Here is a 22981-nt window from a genome sequence, read left to right on the forward strand (position 1 = left end):
ATGTCACTGTCACCTTGCAGTGGGAGGGACACTATGTCACCGTCACCTGGCAGTGGGAGGGACACTATGTCACCGTCACCTTGCAGTGGGAGGGTCACTATGTCACTGTCACCTGGCAGTGGGAGGGACACTATGTCACCGTCACCTGGCAGTGGGAGGGACACTATGTCACCGTCACCTTGCAGTGGGAGGGACACTATGTCACTGTCACCTGGCAGTGGGAGGGACACTATGTCACCGTCACCTGGCAGTGGGAGGGACACTATGTCACCGTCACCTGGCAGTGGGAGGGACACTATGTCACCGTCACCTTGCAGTGGGAGGGGCACTATGTCACTGTCACCTGGCAGTGGGAGGGACACTATGTCACGGTCGCCTTGCAGTGGGAGGGTCACTATGTCACTGTCACCTTGCAGTGGGAGGGGCACTGTGTCACTGTCACCTTGCAGTGGGAGGGACACTATGTCACTGTCACCTTGCAGTGGGAGGGACACTAAGTCAGTGTCACCTTGCAGTGGGAGGGGCACTATGTCACTGTCACCTGCAGTGGGAGGGACACTATGTCACTGTCACCTTGCAGTGGGAGGGACACTGTGTCACTGTCACCTTGCAGTGGGAGGGACACTATGTCACTGTCACCTTGCAGTGGGAGGGACACTATGTCACTGTCACCTTGCAGTGGGAGGGACACTATGTCACTGTCACCTTGCAGTGGGAGGGTCACTATGTCACTGTCACCTTGCAGTGGGAGGGTCACTATGTCACTGTCGCCTTGCAGTGGGAGGGGCACTATGTCACTGTCGCCTTGCAGTGGGAGGGTCACTATGTCACTGTCACCTTGCAGTGGGAGGGACACTATGTCACTGTCACCTTGCAGTGGGAGGGACACTATGTCACTGTCACCTGGCAGTGGGAGGGGCACTATGTCACTGTCACCTTGCAGTGGGAGGGTCACTATGTCACTGTCACCTTGCAGTGGGAGGGTCACTATGTCACTGTCACCTTGCAGTGGGAGGGACACTATGTCACTGTCACCTTGCAGTGGGAGGGACACTATGTCACTGTCACCTTGCAGTGGGAGGGACACTATGTCACTGTCACCTTGCAGTGGGAGGGACACTATGTCACTGTCACCTGGCAGTGGGAGGGACACTATGTCACTGTCACCTGGCAGTGGGAGGGACACTATGTCACCGTCACCTGGCAGTGGGAGGGACACTATGTCACTGTCACCTTGCAGTGGGAGGGACACTATGTCAGTGTCACCTGGCAGTGGGAGGGGCACTGTGTCACTGTCACCTTGCAGTGGGAGGGGCACTATGTCACTGTCACCTTGCAGTGGGAGGGACACTATGTCACTGTCACCTTGCAGTGGGAGGGGCACTATGTCACTGTCACCTTGCAGTGGGAGGGGCACTGTGTCACTGTCACCTTGCAGTGGGAGGGACACTATGTCACTGTCGCCTTGCAGTGGGAGGGACACTATGTCACTGTCACCTTGCAGTGGGAGGGACACTATGTCAGTGTCACCTTGCAGTGGGAGGGGCACTATGTCACTGTCACCTTGCAGTGGGAGGGGCACTATGTCACTGTCACCTGGCAGTGGGAGGGGCACTATGTCACTGTCACCTTGCAGTGGGAGGGACACTATGTCACTGTCACCTTGCAGTGGGAGGGGCACTGTGTCACTGTCACCTTGCAGTGGGAGGGTCAGTATGTCACTGTCACCTGGCAGTGGGAGGGACACTATGTCACCGTCACCTGGCAGTGGGAGGGACACTATGTCACCGTCACCTTGCAGTGGGAGGGACACTATGTCACTGTCACCTTGCAGTGGGAGGGGCACTGTGTCACTGTCACCTTGCAGTGGGAGGGACACTATGTCACTGTCACCTTGCAGTGGGAGGGACACTATGTCAGTGTCACCTTGCAGTGGGAGGGGCACTATGTCACTGTCACCTTGCAGTGGGAGGGACACTATGTCACCGTCACCTGGCAGTGGGAGGGACACTATGTCACTGTCACCTGGCAGTGGGAGGGACACTATGTCACCGTCACCTGGCAGTGGGAGGGACACTATGTCACCGTCACCTGGCAGTGGGAGGGACACTATGTCACCGTCACCTTGCAGTGGGAGGGGCACTATGTCACTGTCACCTGGCAGTGGGAGGGACACTATGTCACTGTCGCCTTGCAGTGGGAGGGTCACTATGTCACTGTCACCTTGCAGTGGGAGGGGCACTGTGTCACTGTCACCTTGCAGTGGGAGGGACACTATGTCACTGTCACCTTGCAGTGGGAGGGACACTATGTCAGTGTCACCTTGCAGTGGGAGGGGCACTATGTCACTGTCACCTTGCAGTGGGAGGGGCACTATGTCACTGTCACCTGCAGTGGGAGGGACACTATGTCACTGTCACCTTGCAGTGGGAGGGACACTATGTCACTGTCACCTTGCAGTGGGAGGGGCACTGTGTCACTGTCACCTTGCAGTGGGAGGGTCACTATGTCACTGTCACCTTGCAGTGGGAGGGACACTATGTCAGTGTCACCTGGCAGTGGGAGGGGCACTGTGTCACTGTCACCTTGCAGTGGGAGGGACACTATGTCACTGTCACCTTGCAGTGGGAGGGACACTATGTCACTGTCACCTTGCAGTGGGAGGGACACTATGTCAGTGTCACCTTGCAGTGGGAGGGACACTATGTCACTGTCACCTTGCAGTGGGAGGGACACTATGTCACTGTAACCTTGCAGTGGGAGGGACACTATGTCACTGTCACCTTGCAGTGGGAGGGGCACTATGTCACTGTCACCTTGCAGTGGGAGGGGCACTATGTCACTGTCACCTTGCAGTGGGAGGGACACTATGTCACTGTAACCTTGCAGTGGGAGGGACACTATGTCAGTGTCACCTTGCAGTGGGAGGGACACTATGTTAGTGTCACCTTGCAGTGGGAGGGACACTATGTCACTGTCACCTTGCAGTGGGAGGGACACTATGTCCCTGTCACCTTGCAGTGGGAGGGACACTATGTCACTGTCACCTTGCAGTATGAGGGACACTATGTCACTGTCACCTTGCAGTGGGAGGGACACTATGTCAGTGTCACCTTGCAGTGGGAGGGACACTATGTCACTGTCACCTGGCAGTGGGAGGGGCACTATGTCACTGTCACCTTGCAGTGGGAGGGACACTATGTCACTGTCACCTTGCAGTGGGAGGGACACTATGTCACTGTCACCTTGCAGTGGGAGGGGCACTATGTCACTGTCACCTTGCAGTGGGAGGGACACTATGTCACTGTCACCTTGCAGTGGGAGGGGCACTATGTCACTGTCACCTTGCAGTGGGAGGGTCACTATGTCACTGTCACCTTGCAGTGGGAGGGGCACTATGTCACTGTCACCTTGCAGTGGGAGGGGCACTATGTCACTGTCACCTTGCAGTGGGAGGGACACTATGTCACTGTCACCTTGCAGTGGGAGGGGCACTATGTCACTGTCACCTTGCAGTGGGAGGGGCACTATGTCACTGTCACCTTGCAGTGGGAGGGACACTATGTCACTGTCACCTTGCAGTGGGAGGGGCACTATGTCACTGTCACCTTGCAGTGGGAGGGGCACTATGTCACTGTCGCCTTGCAGTGGGAGGGACAATATGTCACTGTCACCTTGCAGTGGGAGGGACACTATGTCACTGTCACCTTGCAGTGGGAGGGACACTATGTCACTGTCACCTTGCAGTGGGAGGGGCACTGTGTCACTGTCACCTTGCAGTGGGAGGGTCACTATGTCACTGTCACCTGGCAGTGGGAGGGACACTATGTCACCGTCACCTGGCAGTGGGAGGGACACTATGTCACCGTCACCTTGCAGTGGGAGGGACACTATGTCACTGTCACCTTGCAGTGGGAGGGGCACTGTGCCACTGTCACCTTGCAGTGGGAGGGACACTATGTCACTGTCACCTTGCAGTGGGAGGGACACTATGTCAGTGTCACCTTGCAGTGGGAGGGGCACTATGTCACCGTCACCTTGCAGTGGGAGGGACACTATGTCACCGTCACCTGGCAGTGGGAGGGACACTATGTCACCGTCACCTTGCAGTGGGAGGGACACTATGTCACTGTCACCTGGCAGTGGGAGGGACACTATGTCACCGTCACCTGGCAGTGGGAGGGACACTATGTCACCGTCACCTTGCAGTGGGAGGGACACTATGTCACTGTCACCTGGCAGTGGGAGGGACACTATGTCACCGTCACCTGGCAGTGGGAGGGACACTATGTCACCGTCACCTGGCAGTGGGAGGGACACTATGTCACCGTCACCTTGCAGTGGGAGGGGCACTATGTCACTGTCACCTGGCAGTGGGAGGGACACTATGTCACTGTCGCCTTGCAGTGGGAGGGTCACTATGTCACTGTCGCCTTGCAGTGGGAGGGGCACTGTGTCACTGTCACCTTGCAGTGGGAGGGACACTATGTCACTGTCACCTTGCAGTGGGAGGGACACTATGTCAGTGTCACCTTGCAGTGGGAGGGGCACTATGTCACTGTCACCTGCAGTGGGAGGGACACTATGTCACTGTCACCTTGCAGTGGGAGGGACACTGTGTCACTGTCACCTTGCAGTGGGAGGGACACTATGTCACTGTCACCTTGCAGTGGGAGGGACACTATGTCACTGTCACCTTGCAGTGGGAGGGACACTATGTCACCGTCACCTTGCAGTGGGAGGGTCACTATGTCACTGTCACCTTGCAGTGGGAGGGTCACTATGTCACTGTCGCCTTGCAGTGGGAGGGGCACTATGTCACTGTCACCTTGCAGTGGGAGGGACACTATGTCACTGTCACCTTGCAGTGGGAGGGACACTATGTCACTGTCACCTGGCAGTGGGAGGGGCACTATGTCACTGTCACCTTGCAGTGGGAGGGTCACTATGTCACTGTCACCTTGCAGTGGGAGGGTCACTATGTCACTGTCACCTTGCAGTGGGAGGGACACTATGTCACTGTCACCTTGCAGTGGGAGGGACACTATGTCACTGTCACCTTGCAGTGGGAGGGACACTATGTCACTGTCACCTGGCAGTGGGAGGGACACTATGTCACTGTCACCTGGCAGTGGGAGGGACACTATGTCACCGTCACCTGGCAGTGGGAGGGACACTATGTCACTGTCACCTTGCAGTGGGAGGGACACTATGTCAGTGTCACCTGGCAGTGGGAGGGGCACTGTGTCACTGTCACCTTGCAGTGGGAGGGGCACTATGTCACTGTCACCTTGCAGTGGGAGGGACACTATGTCACTGTCACCTTGCAGTGGGAGGGGCACTATGTCACTGTCACCTTGCAGTGGGAGGGGCACTGTGTCACTGTCACCTTGCAGTGGGAGGGACACTATGTCACTGTCGTCTTGCAGTGGGAGGGACACTATGTCACTGTCACCTTGCAGTGGGAGGGACACTATGTCAGTGTCACCTTGCAGTGGGAGGGGCACTATGTCACTGTCACCTTGCAGTGGGAGGGGCACTATGTCACTGTCACCTGGCAGTGGGAGGGGCACTATGTCACTGTCACCTTGCAGTGGGAGGGACACTATGTCACTGTCACCTTGCAGTGGGAGGGGCACTGTGTCACTGTCACCTTGCAGTGGGAGGGTCAGTATGTCACTGTCACCTGGCAGTGGGAGGGACACTATGTCACCGTCACCTGGCAGTGGGAGGGACACTATGTCACTGTCACCTGGCAGTGGGAGGGACACTATGTCACCGTCACCTGGCAGTGGGAGGGACACTATGTCACCGTCACCTGGCAGTGGGAGGGACACTATGTCACCGTCACCTTGCAGTGGGAGGGGCACTATGTCACTGTCACCTGGCAGTGGGAGGGACACTATGTCACTGTCGCCTTGCAGTGGGAGGGTCACTATGTCACTGTCACCTTGCAGTGGGAGGGGCACTGTGTCACTGTCACCTTGCAGTGGGAGGGACACTATGTCACTGTCACCTTGCAGTGGGAGGGACACTATGTCAGTGTCACCTTGCAGTGGGAGGGGCACTATGTCACTGTCACCTTGCAGTGGGAGGGGCACTATGTCACTGTCACCTGCAGTGGGAGGGACACTATGTCACTGTCACCTTGCAGTGGGAGGGACACTATGTCACTGTCACCTTGCAGTGGGAGGGGCACTATGTCAGTGTCACCTGGCAGTGGGAGGGGCACTGTGTCACTGTCACCTTGCAGTGGGAGGGACACTATGTCACTGTCACCTTGCAGTGGGAGGGACACTATGTCACTGTCACCTTGCAGTGGGAGGGACACTATGTCAGTGTCACCTTGCAGTGGGAGGGACACTATGTCACTGTCACCTTGCAGTGGGAGGGACACTATGTCACTGTAACCTTGCAGTGGGAGGGACACTATGTCACTGTCACCTTGCAGTGGGAGGGGCACTATGTCACTGTCACCTTGCAGTGGGAGGGGCACTATGTCACTGTCACCTTGCAGTGGGAGGGACACTATGTCACTGTAACCTTGCAGTGGGAGGGACACTATGTCAGTGTCACCTTGCAGTGGGAGGGACACTATGTCAGTGTCACCTTGCAGTGGGAGGGACACTATGTCACTGTCACCTTGCAGTGGGAGGGACACTATGTCCCTGTCACCTTGCAGTGGGAGGGACACTATGTCACTGTCACCTTGCAGTATGAGGGACACTATGTCACTGTCACCTTGCAGTGGGAGGGACACTATGTCAGTGTCACCTTGCAGTGGGAGGGACACTATGTCACTGTCACCTGGCAGTGGGAGGGGCACTATGTCACTGTCACCTTGCAGTGGGAGGGACACTATGTCACTGTCACCTTGCAGTGGGAGGGACACTATGTCACTGTCACCTTGCAGTGGGAGGGGCACTATGTCACTGTCACCTTGCAGTGGGAGGGACACTATGTCACTGTCACCTTGCAGTGGGAGGGGCACTATGTCACTGTCACCTTGCAGTGGGAGGGTCACTATGTCACTGTCACCTTGCAGTGGGAGGGGCACTATGTCACTGTCACCTTGCAGTGGGAGGGGCACTATGTCACTGTCACCTTGCAGTGGGAGGGACACTATGTCACTGTCACCTTGCAGTGGGAGGGACACTATGTCACTGTCACCTTGCAGTGGGAGGGGCACTATGTCACTGTCACCTTGCAGTGGGAGGGACACTATGTCACTGTCACCTTGCAGTGGGAGGGGCACTATGTCACTGTCACCTTGCAGTGGGAGGGGCACTATGTCACTGTCGCCTTGCAGTGGGAGGGGCACTATGTCACTGTCACCTTGCAGTGTATTGTATTGTATTGTATGTCTTTATTTATATAGCGCCATTAATGTACATAGCGCTTCACAGCAGTAATACAGGTGGTAATCCAATAAATAACAGATAACATAAATAACAGATCGTGGGAATAAATGCTTTAGACATTAAGGAAGAGGAGTCCCTGCCCCGAGGAGCTTACAGTCTAATTGGTAGGTAGGGAGAACGTACAGAGACAGTAGGAGGGAGTTCTGGTAAGTGCGTCTGCAGGGGGCCAAGCTTTATGTATCATGTGTTCAGAATATCCACAGTCCTATTCATATGCTTCTTTAAGCAAGTGTGTCTTAAGGTGGGTCTTAAAGGTGGATAGAGAGGGTGCTAGTCGGGTACTGAGGGGAAGGGCATTCCAGAGGTGTGGGGCATTCAGTGAAAAAGGTTTAAGGCGGGAGAGGGCTTTAGATACAAAGGGGGTAGAAAGAAGACATCCTTGAGAAGAACGCAAGAGTCTGGATGGTGCATAACGAGAAATTAGGGCTGAGATGTAAGGAGGGGCAGAAGAGTGTAACGCTTTAAAAGTGAGGAGAAGAATGGAGTGTGAGATGCGGGATTTGATCGGAAGCCAGGAGAGGGATTTCATGAGGGGAGACGCTGAGACAGATCTAGGAAAGAGTAGAGTGATTCTGGCAGCAGCGTTAAGGATAGATTGTAGGGGAGACAGGTGAGAGGCAGGAAGGCCGGACAGCAGGAGGTTACAGTAATCAAGACGGGAGAGAATGAGGGCCTGAGTCAGAGTCTTAGCAGTCGAGCAACAGAGGAAAGGGCGTATCTTTGTTATATTGCGGAGGAAAAAGCGACAGGTTTTAGAAATGTTTTGAATGTGAGGGGCGAATGTGAGAGAGGAGTCGAGTGTGACCCCAAGGCAGCGTGCACAGTGGGAGGGACACTGTGTCACTGTCACCTTGCAGTGGGAGGGACACTATGTCACTGTCACCTGGCAGTGGGAGGGACACTATGTCACTGTCACCTGGCAGTGGGAGGGGCACTATGTCACTGTCACCTTGCAGTGGGAGGGACACTATGTCACTGTCACCTTGCAGTGGGAGGGGCACTATGTCACTGTCACCTTGCAGTGGGAGGGACACTATGTCAGTGTCACCTTGCAGTGGGAGGAACACTATGTCACTGTCACCTTGCAGTGGGAGGGGCACTATGTCACTGTCACCTTGCAGTGGGAGGGACACTATGTCACTGTCACCTTGCAGTGGGAGGGACACTATGTCACTGTCACCTTGCAGTGGGAGGGACACTATGTCAGTGTCACCTTGCAGTGGGAGGGACACTATGTCACTGTCACCTTGCAGTGGGAGGGACACTATGTCACTGTCACCTTGCAGTGGGAGGGACACTATGTCAGTGTCACCTTGCAGTGGGAGGGACACTATGTCACTGTCACCTTGCAGTGGGAGGGACACTATGTCACTGTCACCTTGCAGTGGGAGGGACACTATGTCACTGTCACCTTGCAGTGGGAGGGACACTATGTCACTGTCACCTTGCAGTGGGAGGGACACTATGTCACTGTCACCTTGCAGTGGGAGGGACACTATGTCACTGTCACCTTGCAGTGGGAGGGACACTATGTCACTGTCACCTTGCAGTGGGTTAGAGACCACCCTCCTGTCACTGTCTTTGTGACGCGCACGGTATGACAGCGGTGAGGACTTAGCGCTAACAGAGTTCACCTGGGAACACTTACACTGGCACAGGGGCTGTGGGCGGGGCGTATATGGGAGTGCGTCTATTGGGGATCTGTTCTGCTCACTGATTGGCTGATCAGTAGATTCCTGGCAGTGGCTTGGTTGGAGGTGGGGCTTACAGTGTGCACTGATTGGCTGAGCAGGAGTGATTCCCGTGAAGGCGGAGCTTACCTGCTGCTCTCCGATTCGCTGGGAACACTCCTTGATGGGATCCTTGTCCAGTGGGCTCCGGATCTTGTTGACGGTGCGAGACTCGCAGACCTCGAGCTGCAGCTGGATATCCTTCAGCTGGGAGATGTAACTCTTACACGTAGACTCGTCCTGGTCTCCTGTACAGGGATTCACACGTTATATGCACACGCGCACACGCACACGCACGTACACGCACACACACAGCTCTCCTGTACAGGGATACACACGTTATACGCACACGCGCACACGCACACGCACGCACGTACACACAGCTCTCCTGTACAGGGATACACACGTTATATGCACACGCGCACACGCACACGCACACACACAGCTCTCCTGTACAGGGATACACACGTTATATGCACACGCGCACACGCGCACACGCACACACAGCTCTCCTGTACAGGGATACACACATTATATGCAAACGCGCACACGCGCACACGCACGCACGTACACACACACACACACAGCTCTCCTGTACAGGGATACACACGTTATATGCACACGCGCACACGCACACGCACACACAGCTCTCCTGTACAGGGATAAACACGTTATATGCACACGCACACGCGCACACGCACACGCACGTACACACACACACACACACAGCTCTCCTGCACAGGGATAAACACGTTATATACACACACACACACACACACACACAGTATACACACACACACACACACACACAGTATATATACTCACACACACAGTATACACACAGTATATATACACACACAGTATACACACAGCATATATACACACAGACACAGTATACACACAGTATATATACACACACACACACACACACACAGTATACACACAGTATACACACACAGACACAGTATACACACTATATATACACACACACACACAGTATACACACAGTATACACACACAGACACAGTATACACACACACACACACACACACACACAGTATATACATACACACATACACACACCCTGTATTACCTTTCTCCATGCTGCGCTGCAGCAGCTCGTACTTCTGTGTGCAGGAGTTATACTCTCTCTCGATGTTCATGCGGTCGTCGGGGTGGAAGTTCTGGGAGTCCTGACTGTCCCTCATGAAGTCCTGGTAATGGACCTCCAGGTTCCTCAGCGCCAGCTTGTACTCCTCTGCCCTCATACTGCGGAACTGCGGGCACAGAGAGGGGCGAGTACCTCAATCCCGCTGCACCCACATATCCTCAGCCAGAGAGCGCCCCAAACATCGTGGCGCCCGCGCTCCTACCACGGAGCGCCATTAATAGCGGGCCTTGCAGCACAGTCTCACGGCGGCTAACCCAGAACTGGAGCCCAGAAACTGCCCCCACGGGGGTCGCAGGCAAAGGGGAGTGTTCTGTTATCACACATTTGGTGCCATTTTTCAGCTCTGGACTCTGACAATCCTCCCAGAACCGAGAAATCCCTGGAGAACCCCCCCCCCCCCCCACCAGTGCTGGAAGGCTGTGCTAATTACAGTGAATGGAGCGCAAAAAGTGCTGGATTTTGATGATGCTATATGTATGATTTATACACGCACACATGCGCGCACACGCACGCACACGCACACGCACACACACGCCCACACACACACGCGCGCACACGCACACACACGCACACACACGCGCACACACACACGGCACTCCAGGGCTTGTTAAACAATGTAATACCGGGTCAGCGTGTCGTCTCCCGGGAGCCGTGTAAAGAGCTGACCTGCTGACCCACTGACCGTGTGGGATAAACATATTACATTTCTCAGCCAGCCCTGGGGTCCCTGCTATTATTTATATATATATATGGGTAAGTCAACGACTGTGCTTCTGATTGAGCCACGTGCTGAAGCAGGGAATAATTGAGCCACCTGTTCTGAAGCAGAGACTGATTGAGCCACCTGTGCTGAAGCAGGGATATCCTTAAGACTTGACCTGTTGGGGGGCCTGAGGTCCGGCGCTGAGACCCCGGAGTTAGAAATGACATTATAAGGATAGACGTGAGGAACCCAGACGCAGAGCGTCATACGTCTCGTTACCCTGTAACACGTGTGCCAGCGCCTCCCCCAAAAACCCCTCTCCTAATACGCTGGGCACGAGAGGGTTACCCGGCCGAAGGCCGCGCTCTCGCCCGCCGAGAGGCCGCGCTCTCGCCCGCCGAGAGGCCGCGCTCTCGCCCGCCGAGAGGCCGCGCTCTCGCCCGCCGAGAGGCCGCGCTCTCGCCCGCCGAGAGGCCGCGCTCTCGCCCGCCGAGAGGCCGCGCTCTCGCCCGCCGAGAGGCCGCGCTCTCGCCCGCCGAGAGGCCGCGCTCTCGCCCGCCGAGAGGCCGCGCTCTCGCCCGCCGAGAGGCCGCGCTCTCGCCCGCCGAGAGGCCGCGCTCTCGCCCGCCGAGAGGCCGCGCTCTCGCCCGCCGAGAGGCCGCGCTCTCACTGACCGAGAGACCGTCATTGACCAAGAGACTGTCTTATTTGAAACCATCAGTTGCCATGTGGAAAGGTATGAGAGCGATGAGAGCTGTGACTGGCTGAGCAGCTGCGGTGAGAGCTGCGACTGGCTGAGGAGCTGTGATGAGAGCTGTGACTGGCTGAGCAGCTGCGGTGAGAGCTGTGACTGGCTGAGGAGCTGTGATGAGAGCTGCGGTGAGAGCTGTGACTGGCTGAGCAGCTGCGGTGAGAGCTGTGACTGGCTGAGGAGCTGCGGTGAGAGCTGTGATTGGCTGAGGAGCTGCGGTGAGAGCTGTGACTGGCTGAGCAGCTGCGGTGAGAGCTGTGACTGGCTGAGGAGCTGTGATGAGAGCTGCGGTGAGAGCTGTGACTGGCTGAGAAGCTGCGGTGAGAGCTGTGATTGGCTGAGGAGCTGCGGTGAGAGCTGTGATTGGCTGAGGAGCTGCGGTGAGAGCTGTGATTGGCTGAGGAGCTGCGGTGAGAGCTGTGACTGGCTGAGGAGCTGCGGTGAGAGCTGTGATTGGATGAGGAGCTGTGATGAGAGCTGAGACTGGCTGAGGAGCTGTGATGAGAGCTGTGACTGGCTGAGGAGCTGCGGTGAGAGCTGTGACTGGCTGAGGAGCTGCGGTGAGAGCTGTGATTGGCTGAGGAGCTGCGGTGAGAGCTGTGATTGGCTGAGGAGCTGCGGTGAGAGCTGTGATTGGCTGAGGAGCTGCGGTGAGAGCTGTGACTGGCTGAGGAGCTGCGGTGAGAGCTGTGATTGGCTGAGAAGCTGCGGTGAGAGCTGCGACTGGCTGAGGAGCTGCGGTGAGAGCTGTGATTGGCTGAGGAGCTGTGGTGAGAGCTGTGATTGGCTGAGGAGCTGCGGTGAGAGCTGTGATTGGCTGAGCAGCTGCGGTGAGAGCTGTGACTGGCTGAGCAGCTGCGGTGAGCGCTGTGATTGGCTGAGGAGCTGCGGTGAGAGCTGTGATTGGATGAGGAGCTGTGATGAGAGCTGCGGTGAGAGCTGTGATTGGCTGAGGAGCTGCGGTGAGAGCTGTGATTGGATGAGGAGCTGTGATGAGAGCTGAGATTGGCTGAGCAGCTGCGGTGAGAGCTGTGATTGGCTGAGGAGCTGCGGTGAGAGCTGTGATTGGATGAGGAGCTGCGGTGAGAGCTGTGATTGGCTGAGCAGCTGCGGTGAGAGCTGTGATTGGCTGAGGAGCTGCGGTGAGAGCTGTGATTGGATGAGGAGCTGCGGTGAGAGCTGTGATTGGCTGAGGAGCTGCGGTGAGAGCTGTGATTGGATGAGGAGCTGCGGTGAGAGCTGTGATTGGCTGAGGAGCTGCGGTGAGAGCTGTGATTGGATGAGGAGCTGCGGTGAGAGCTGTGATTGGCTGAGGAGCTGCGGTGAGAGCTGTGACTGGCTGAGGAGCTGCGGTGAGAGCTGTGATTGGATGAGGAGCTGTGATGAGAGCTGAGACTGGCTGAGGAGCTGCGGTAAGAGCTGTGATTGGCTGAAGACCTGCGGTGAGAGCTGTGACTGGCTGAGGAGCTGCGGTAAGAGCTGTGATTGGCTGAGGAGCTGCGGTAAGAGCTGTGACTGGCTGAGAAGCTGTGGTGAGCGCTGTGATTGGCTGAGGAGCTGTGGTGAGCGCTGTGATTGGCTGAGAAGCTGTGGTGAGCGCTGTGATTGGCTGAGGAGCTGTGGTGAGCGCTGTGATTGGCTGAGAAGCTGTGGTGAGTGCTGTGATTGGCTGAGGAGCTGTGGTGAGCGCTGTGATTGGCTGAGAAGCTGTGGTGAGCGCTGTGATTGGCTGAGGAGCCGGGCACTGACCGTGACGATGGACCAGGACTGGACGAGCTGGATGTCACGGAGCAGGTACTGATAGGACAGCAGACTCTTCATGTCAATGTGCAGGCTGTGCCACTGGCTCAGCAGAGTCTGGTGGCTCCCCTCCAGCCTGGGACAGAGAGAAGGGGGGGGGGGGGAGACAGGGCGAGAGGGGGGGGGGAGACAGGGCGAGAGGGGGGGGGGAGACAGGGCGAGAGAGAGAGGGTGATGAGACAGGGCGAGAGAGAGAGGGTGATGAGACAGGGCGAGAGAGACAGGGCGATGAGACAGGGCGAGAGAGAGAGGGCGATGAGACAGGGCGAGAGAGAGAGGGCGATGAGACAGGGCGAGAGAGAGAGGGTGATGAGACAGGGCGAGAGAGAGAGAGGGTGATGAGACAGGGCGAGAGAGAGAGGGTGATGAGACAGGGCGAGAGAGAGAGGGTGATGAGACAGGGCGAGAGAGAGAGAGGGTGATGAGACAGGGCGAGAGAGAGAGGGTGATGAGACAGGGCGAGAGAGACAGGGTGATGAGACAGGGCGAGAGAGAGAGAGGGTGATGAGACAGGGCGAGAGAGAGAGGGTGATGAGACAGGGCGAGAGAGAGAGGGTGATGAGACAGGGCGAGAGAGAGAGGGTGATGAGACAGGGCGAGAGAGAGAGGGTGATGAGACAGGGCGAGAGAGACAGGGCGATGAGACAGGGCGAGAGAGAGAGGGCGATGAGACAGGGCGAGAGAGAGAGGGCGATGAGACAGGGCGAGAGAGAGAGGGTGATGAGACAGGGCGAGAGAGAGAGAGGGTGATGAGACAGGGCGAGAGAGAGAGGGTGATGAGACAGGGCGAGAGAGAGAGGGTGATGAGACAGGGAGAGATAAACAAAACAGGACGGGTGGGAAGTGGAGGGGGAAAGAAAGGAGACAAAGAAAGTGCATGAAGAGGAAAGCACGGGGATACAAAATGGCTGCCAGTCTCACCTGATAACAGCATCCAGAGCGTCTTTGTTGGGGGGAGGTACGAGGAAGCAGACAGAGGGGACGACGGCCTCGTTACCCGACGCGTTCAGCACTTTCCACTTATACGGCTGGGAGTTATTCAGCAGCAAGCACTCACCGCCCTTATGTACAGTGATCTGCGGGTACACAATACACAGTCACACACTCACCGCCCTTATGTACAGTGATCTGCGGGTACACAATACACAGTCACACACTCACCGCCCTTATGTACAGTGATCTGCGGGTACACAATACACAGTCACACACTCACCGCCCTTATGTACAGTGATCTGCGGGTACACAATACACAGTCACACACTCACTGCCCTTATGTACGGTGATCAGCGGGTACACAATACACAGTCACACACTCACCGCCCTTATGTACAGTGATCTGCGGGTACACAATACACAGTCACACACTCACCGCCCTTATGTACAGTGATCTGCAGGTACACAATACACAGTCACACACTCACCGCCCTTATGTACAGTGATCTGCGGGTACACAATACACAGTCACACACTCACCGCCCTTATGTACAGTGATCTGCGGGTACACAATACACAGTCACACACTCAACGCCCTTATTGTATTGTATGTCTCTATTTATATAGCGCCAAAAGTGTACTCAGCGCTACACACAGAATACAGTACAGGGAATTATAATTATACAATAAGCGCAGCAAAATCAGACAGTAGGAAAGGAAATCCCTGCCCCGAAGAGCTTACAATCTAAGAGGTTTAATGGGAAACTTACAGAGACAGCAGGTGAGGGAGTAAGTGCTGTAGATGGCAGTGCTTGGCCACAATGGGTGGTATAAGTGACTGGGGGTGGGACATTAGCCATGAGGGCAGGCTTTTGGGGTGCTGGATTTGTGGGGCGAGTTTTAATAAGGTGTCAGTATTAAATCAGAAGGTTAACACACGTTACAGGGGAAGAGATGGCAGGGGAGCGTGGGTGAGATCAGGTGAGGGAATAAGTGCTGTAGAATGGGTGTGCTTGGCCACAATGGGTGGTATAAGTGACTGTGGGACAGTAGCCGTGAGGGCAGGATTTTGGGATGCTTGATTTGTGGGGCGAGTTTTAAGGTTAGTCAGTGTTAAATGAAAAGGTTAACACCATTTACAGGGGAAGAAGTGGCAGGAAGGTGTGGGTGAGAGCAGGTGTGTATGTCTGGGTTCAGGCTTAGGGGAGATCCCCAGCAGCAGGAAGGAGTAGATAGAGGGTGTGAATAGAGGATTTGTGGGGGTGCTTTTTATTGAGGGGTAAAGACGTAGTTGGGAGAGAGGTGTATAAATGGTGCAGTGGGGAGTAGGGAAGTTGGAGAGAACAGAGATGTTCACAAAGGAGTGAGGAAACAGTAAACATAAAAAGCAGTAGGGAGGGCATAGTGAGATGCAGGAGAGGGCATAGTGAGATGCAGGAGGAGAGGGCACAGTGAGATGCAGGAGGAGAGGGCACAGTGAGATGCAGGAGGAGAGGGCACAGTGAGATGCAGGAGGAGAGGGCATAGTGAGATGCAGGAGGAGAGGGCACAGTGAGATGCAGGAGGAGAGGGCACAGTGAGATGCAGGAGGAGAGGGCATAGTGAGATGCAGGAGGAGAGGGCATAGTGAGACGCAGGAGGAGAGACTGGCCAGGTACTGGAGGAGAGGGAGAGTAAAATTACAATTAATCACAGCGTTTGGAAAGTTAATTCCTCACAGCTGCAGAGTTGTTGTGCAGAGTCTCGATCTTCCTTAAATCTTCACCTCCAAATTCAACTCCAAAATGACCTCTGCAGACACTTTAGATGGGACTCACAGCCCAGCGGGACTCACAGCCCAGCGGGACTCACAGCCCAGCGGGACTCACAGCCCAGCGGGACTCACAGCCCAGCGGGACTCACAGCCATATGGCTCACAGCCCAGCGGGACTCACAGCCCAGCGGGACTCACAGCCCAGCGGGACTCACAGCCCAGCGGGACTCACAGCCCAGCGGGACTCACAGCCATATGGCTCACAGCCCAGCGGGACTCACAGCCATAGGGCTCACAGCCCAGCGGGACTCACAGCCCAGCGGGACTCACAGCCATAGGGCTCACAGCCCAGCGGGACTCACAGCCATATGGCTCACAGCCCAGCGGGACTCACAGCCCAGCGGGACTCACAGCCATAGGGCTCACAGCCTAGCTGCATGGCCTTAAGTACTCTAAAACACCGCCACGTGACTAGCAATTAAGGGAGGGGGTCTGCCTAATAACTCACACACATACTGCAGGGGGCGCTCTTACCCCACGCTGCCTAATAACTCACACACATACTGCAGGGGGCGCTCTTACCCCACGCTGCCTAATAACTCACACACATACTGCAGGGGGCGCTCTTACCCCACGCTGCCTAATAACTCACACACATACTGCAGGGGGCGCTCTTACCCCACGCTGCCTAATAACTCACACACATACTGCAGGGGGCGCTCTTACCTCTAGCTGCCTGTAGTCACACACACTGCAGGGGGCGCTCTTACCTCTAGCTGCTTGTAGTCACACACGGCCTGGACCGGCTGTTTGCCCTTGGGAGGGTTGGCTGGGCTGCGGGGTTTCAGCTGGATGATGGACTTTGCCCGCTTGGCAAGACCCGTAACCTGCCCCTTATACTCTGCCAGCTGCTCCTTCTCATCCTGGGAGGGGGGAGAGATCAGTTACTGCCCTGACCAATCAGAACGCTCAGCAATGCACCCCCCCCCTTCCATATAACAGGGACCTCCAGGCACAGACTGCTCATTGGATAAAACTATAGGGGAGGAGTTACATTATCAGTTAGGGGAGGAGTTACATGAGCAGTTAGGGGAGGGGTTAGCGGAGCAGTTAGGGGGGAGTTATAGGAGCAGTTAGGGGAGGAGCCACACTGCATCCTGTGCCACTAAGAGCCACACTACATCCTGTGCCCGCTCCGAGGCAGCGCCATACCCTCTGTGCCCGCTCCGAGGCAGCGCCATACCCTCTGTGCCCGCTCCGAGGCAGCGCTATACCCTCTGTGCCCGCTCCGAGGCAGCGCTATACCCTCTGTGCCCGCTCCGCGGCAGCGCTATACCCTCTGTGCCCGCTCCGAGGCAGCGCTATACCCTCTGTGCCCGCTCCGAGGCAGCGCTATACTCTCTGTGCCCGCTCCGCGGCAGCGCCATACCCTCTGTGCCCGCTCCGAGGCAGCGCTATACCCTCTGTGCCCGCTCCGAGGCAGCGCTATACCCTCTGTGCCCGCTCCGAGGCAGCGCTATACCCTCTGTGCCCGCTCCGAGGCAGCATTATACTCTCTGTGCCCGCTCCGAGGCAGCGCTATACCCTCTGTGCCCGCTCCGAGGCAGCGCTTTACCCTCTGTGCCCGCTCCGAGGCAGCGCTATACCCTCTGTGCCCGCTCCGCAGCAGCGCTATACTCTCTGTGCCCGCTCCGCGGCAGCGCTATACCCTCTGTGCCCGCTCCGAGGCAGCACTATACCCTCTGTGCCCGCTCCGAGGCAGCGCTATACCCTCTGTGCCCGCTCCGAGGCAGCGCTATACCCTCTGTGCCCGCTCTGAGGCAGCACTATACCCTCTGTGCCCGCTCCGAGGCAGCGCTATACCCTCTGTGCCCGCTCCGAGGCAGCGCTATACTCTCTGTGCCCGCTCCGAGGCAGCGCTATACCCTCTGTGCCCGCTCCGAGGCAGCGCTATACCCTCTGTGCCCGCTCCGCGGCAGCGCTATACTCTCTGTGCCCGCTCCGAGGCAGCGCTATACCCTCTGTGCCCGCTCCGAGGCAGCGCTATACCCTCTGTGCCCGCTCCGCGGCAGTGCTATACTCTCTGTGCCCGCTCCGAGGCAGCGCTATACCCTCCGTGCCCGCTCCGAGGCAGCGCTATACCCTCTGTGCCCGCTCCGAGGCAGCGCTATACCCTCTGTGCCCGCTCCGAGGCAGCGCTATACCCTCTGTACCCGCTCCGAGGCAGCGCTATACCCTCTGTGCCCGCTCCGAGGCAGCGCTATACCCTCTGTGCCCGCTCCGCGGCAGCGCTATACTCTCTGTGCCCGCACCGAGGCAGCGCTATACCCTCTGTGCCCGCTCCGAGGCAGCGCTATACCCTCTGTGCCCGCTCCGAGGCAGCGCCATACCCTCTGTGCCCGCTCCGCAGCAGCGCTATACTCTCTGTGCCCGCTCCGAGGCAGCGCTATACCCTCTGTGCCCGCTCCGCGGCAGCGCTATACCCTCTGTGCCCGCTCCGCGGCAGCGCTATACTCTCTGTGCCCGCTCCGCGGCAGCGCTATACCCTCTGTGCCCGCTCCGATGCAGCGCTATACCCTCTGTGCCCGCTCCGATGCAGCGCTATACCCTCTGTGCCCGCTCCGCGGCAGCGCTATACCCTCTGTGCCCGCTCCGCGGCAGCGCTATACCCTCTGTGCCCGCTCCGCGGCAGCGCTATACCCTCTGTGCCCGCTCCGCGGCAGCGCTATACCCTCTGTGCCCGCTCCGCGGCAGCGCTATACCCTCTGTGCCCGCTCCGCGGCAGCGCTATACTCTCTGTGCCCGCTCCGCGGCAGCGCTATACCCTCTGTGCCCGCTCCGCGGCAGCGCTATACCCTCTGTGCCCGCTCCGCGGCAGCGCTATACCCTCTGTGCCCGCTCCGCGGCAGCGCTATACCCTCTGTGCCCGCTCCGAGGCAGCGCTATACTTTCTGTGCCCGCTCCGCGGCAGCGCTATACCCTCTGTGCCCGCTCCGCGGCAGCGCTATACCCTCTGTGCCCGCTCCGCGGCAGCGCTATACCCTCTGTGCCCAAAACATCCGCGTCTGATGGAAGACGCTCAGATGACACGTTGTATACATTTCCCCCCGGCACAAAAGATAATTCTGGCAGCAGATGGTGCCACAGCACCCACACGTGGCACCCACGCACCCACACGTGGCACCCACGCACCCACACGTGGCACCCACGCACCCACACACCCACATGTCTGTGTCTGCAAGTAAGAGGTATTGGGGTGAATCTCACCAGACATGACCACGTGCCCCGCTTCTCTGTGAGTGCCACGTGGGGTCTCACTGACTCCCCAAACCTCAATTACAAATGTCCATTGCGATCACATGAGCCAATGTGGAGATGTCCCTGCTTCAGCACAGGTGGCTCAATCAGTGGCTCAGTCAAAGAATGAGCCACCTGTCCTGAGGCACGGATCCCCTTAAAACCTGACCTGTTGGTGGCCCTTGCGGACTGGCTTCCCCTGAGCCACTGATTGAGCGGAACGGAGCATTCTGATTGGCTACGCAATATGCCAGCTCACCATGCTGTCCTGTAGCAGGTCCTCGAGCCGCGTCACGGTGATGGAGCGGTCGCACGTGTACTTGCGCCGCATGGTCTCCTGCACCTTCTTCAGGCGTTCCTCCGCCTCGTTCACATCCGCGAAGTACTGCGCAGGGAGACCGCTCACTATTACTCACTATTACTCACTATTACTCACTATTACACTATACATAGTACTGCGCAGGGGGATAACTCACTATTACTCACTATTACACTATACATAGTACTGCGCAGGGAGACCGCTCACTATTACTCACTATTACTCACTATTACACTATACATAGTACTGCGCAGGGAGACCGCTCACTATTACTCACTATTACACTATACATAGTACTGCGCAGGGAGATCGCTCACTATTACTCACTATTACACTATACATAGTACTGCGCAGGGAGATCACTCACTATTACTCACTATTACACTATACATAGTACTGCGCAGGGAGACCGCTCACTATTACTCACTATTACACTATACATAGTACTGCGCAGGGAGATCACTCACTATTACTCACTATTACACTATACATAGTACTGCGCAGGGGGATCGCTCACTGTTACTCACTATTACTCACTATTACACTATACATAGTACTGCGCAGGGAGATCACTCACTATTACTCACTATTACACTATACATAGTACTGCGCAGGGAGATCACTCACTATTACTCACTATTACACTATACATAGTACTGCGCAGGGAGATAACTCACTATTACACTATACATAGTACTGCGCAGGGAGACCGCTCACTATTACTCACTATTACACTATACATAGTACTGCGCAGGGAGATCAGTCACTATTACTCACTATTACACTATACATAGTACTGCGCAGGGAGATCACTCACTATTACTCACTATTACACTATACATATAGATAGTTGGGATACTCTGCTCTCTGTCTCCCTCTTGTGGTAGTACCTGGAAGTACGCAGTGTTCTCCTTGAGATGAGCCTCGATACAGCAGCATAGTTGCAGCATCCAGCTCCACTGAGTCTGCAGCGCCGCCTGGAAAGCCTGAAACAGGGAGAGGAGACATCAGAACCAGCACCTAGAGCGCCAGAACCAGAACCAAGAGCGCCAGAACCAGAACCAAGAGCGTCAGAACCAGAACCAAGAGCGTCAGAACCAGAACCAAGAGCGTCAGAACCAGAAGCAAGAGCGTCAGAACCAGAAGCAAGAGCGTCAGAACCAGAAGCAAGAGCGTCAGAACCAGAAGCAAGAGCGTCAGAACCAGAAGCAAGAGCGCCAGAACCAGAAGCAAGAGCGTCAGAACCAGAACCAAGGATGTCAAAACCAGAACCAAGAGCGTCAGAACCAGCACCTAGAGGGTCAGAACCAGAACCAAGAGCGCCAGAACCAGAACCAAGAGCGCCAGAACCAGAAGCAAGAGCGTCAGAACCAGCACCTAGAGCGTCAGAACTAGCACCTAGAGCGTCAGAACCAGAACCAAGAGCGCCAGAACCAGAACCAAGAGCGCCAGAACCAGAAGCAAGAGCGTCAGAACCAGAAGCAAGAGCACCAGAACCAGAAGCAAGAGCGTCAGAACCAGAACCAAGAGCGCCAGAACCAGAAGCAAGAGCGTCAGAACCAGAACCAAGGATGTCAAAACCAGAACCAAGAGCGTCAGAACCAGCACCTAGAGCGTCAGAACCAGAACCAAGAGCGCCAGAACCAGAACCAAGAGCGCCAGAACCAGAAGCAAGAGCGTCAGAACCAGAACCAAGGATGTCAAAACCAGAACCAAGAGCGTCAGAACCAGCACCTAGAGCGTCAGAACCAGAACCAAGAGCGCCAGAACCAGAACCAAGAGCGCCAGAACCAGAAGCAAGAGCGTCAGAACCAGCACCAAAAGCGTCAGAACTAGCACCTAGAGCGTCAGAACCAGAACCAAGAGCGTCAGAACAAGCACCTAGTGAGAACCAGAACCAAGAGCATCAGAACCAGAACCAAGAGCGTCAGAACCAGAACCAACAGCGTCAGAACCAGAACCAAGACCGTCAGAACCAAGAGTGTCAGAACCAGAACCAAAAGCGTCTGAACAAGCACCTAAAGTCAGAACCAGAACCAAGAGCGTCAGAACCAGAACCAAGAGCATCAGAATCAAAACCAAGAGCGTCAGTATCAAAACCAAGAGCGTCAGAATCAAAACCAAGAGCGTCAGAACCAGAACTAAGAGCGGCAGAACCAGAACCAAGAGCGTCAGAACCAAGAGTGTCAGAACCAGAACCAAAAGCGTCTCAACAAGCACCTAGAGTCAGAACCAGAACCAAGACCGGCAGAACCAGAACCAAGAGCGTCAGAACCAAGAGTGTCAGAACCAGAACCAAAAGCGTCTCAACAAGCACCTAGAGTCAGAACCAGAACCAAGAGCATCAGAACCAGAACCAAGAGCGTCAGAACCAGAACCAAGAATGTCAGAACAAGCACCTAGACGAGCATCAGAACCAGAACCAAGAATGTCAGAACAAGCACCTACAGCGTCAGAACCAGAAATAACAGGGTTAGAACCAGAAATAACAGGGTCAGAACCAGAAATAACAGCATCAGAATCAGAACAAAGCGTGCCAGAACAAGTACCTACAGCGTTAGAACCAGAAAAAACAGTGTCAGAACCAAGAGTGCCAGAACAAGCACCTAGAGCATCAAACCCAGAACCAAGAGTGTCAGAACAAGCACCTAGTGTCAGAATCAGAACCAAGAGCATCAGAACCAAGAACATCAGAATGAAAAGCATAAGAACCAAAACCCAGTGTGTGCCGGTACCAAGAGCACAGTCCTTCCATACAGTGTTTAACCAAAATTAAATGAACCATGACAGTCCTTCTTTGATCCATCTAGCCAGAACCAAGAACCCTGTCCTTCAATATTTAACCCAAAATAGAATCAAGAGCCCAGGCCATCTTAATCCCACCAGACCAGAACCAAAAGCCCAACCCTCCAATGTCCTACCAGACCAGAACCAAAAGCCCAGCCCTCCAATGTCCTACCAGACCAGAACCAAAAGCCCAGCCCTCCTACGTCCTACCACATCAGAACCCGAAATCCAGTCCAAACAAGAGAAATCCAATGAAAATCTGGCACAGATTTTGTGTCCAGTATTTCCGTTTGCACACTGATACGTGGCTCCCCCA

The 22981-nt window shown here is 55.9% G+C and overlaps 1 protein-coding gene across 1 annotated transcript in view; it reads right to left on the bottom strand.

Annotated features, from left to right (window-relative positions):
• PLEC (plectin) overlaps positions 1-22981 on the bottom strand; it is a 624499-nt gene that overhangs the window by 34337 nt on the left and 567181 nt on the right. Inside the window, 7 exon segments of the mRNA XM_075581086.1 lie at positions 9242-9399; positions 10245-10428; positions 13526-13652; positions 14498-14652; positions 17033-17185; positions 19819-19944; positions 20769-20864. Coding sequence (XP_075437201.1) covers positions 9242-9399; positions 10245-10428; positions 13526-13652; positions 14498-14652; positions 17033-17185; positions 19819-19944; positions 20769-20864 — 999 coding nt within the window.

The sequence above is a fragment of the Ascaphus truei genome, chromosome 2, assembly GCF_040206685.1.
Source record: "Ascaphus truei isolate aAscTru1 chromosome 2, aAscTru1.hap1, whole genome shotgun sequence".
Lineage (NCBI taxonomy): Eukaryota > Metazoa > Chordata > Amphibia > Anura > Ascaphidae > Ascaphus > Ascaphus truei.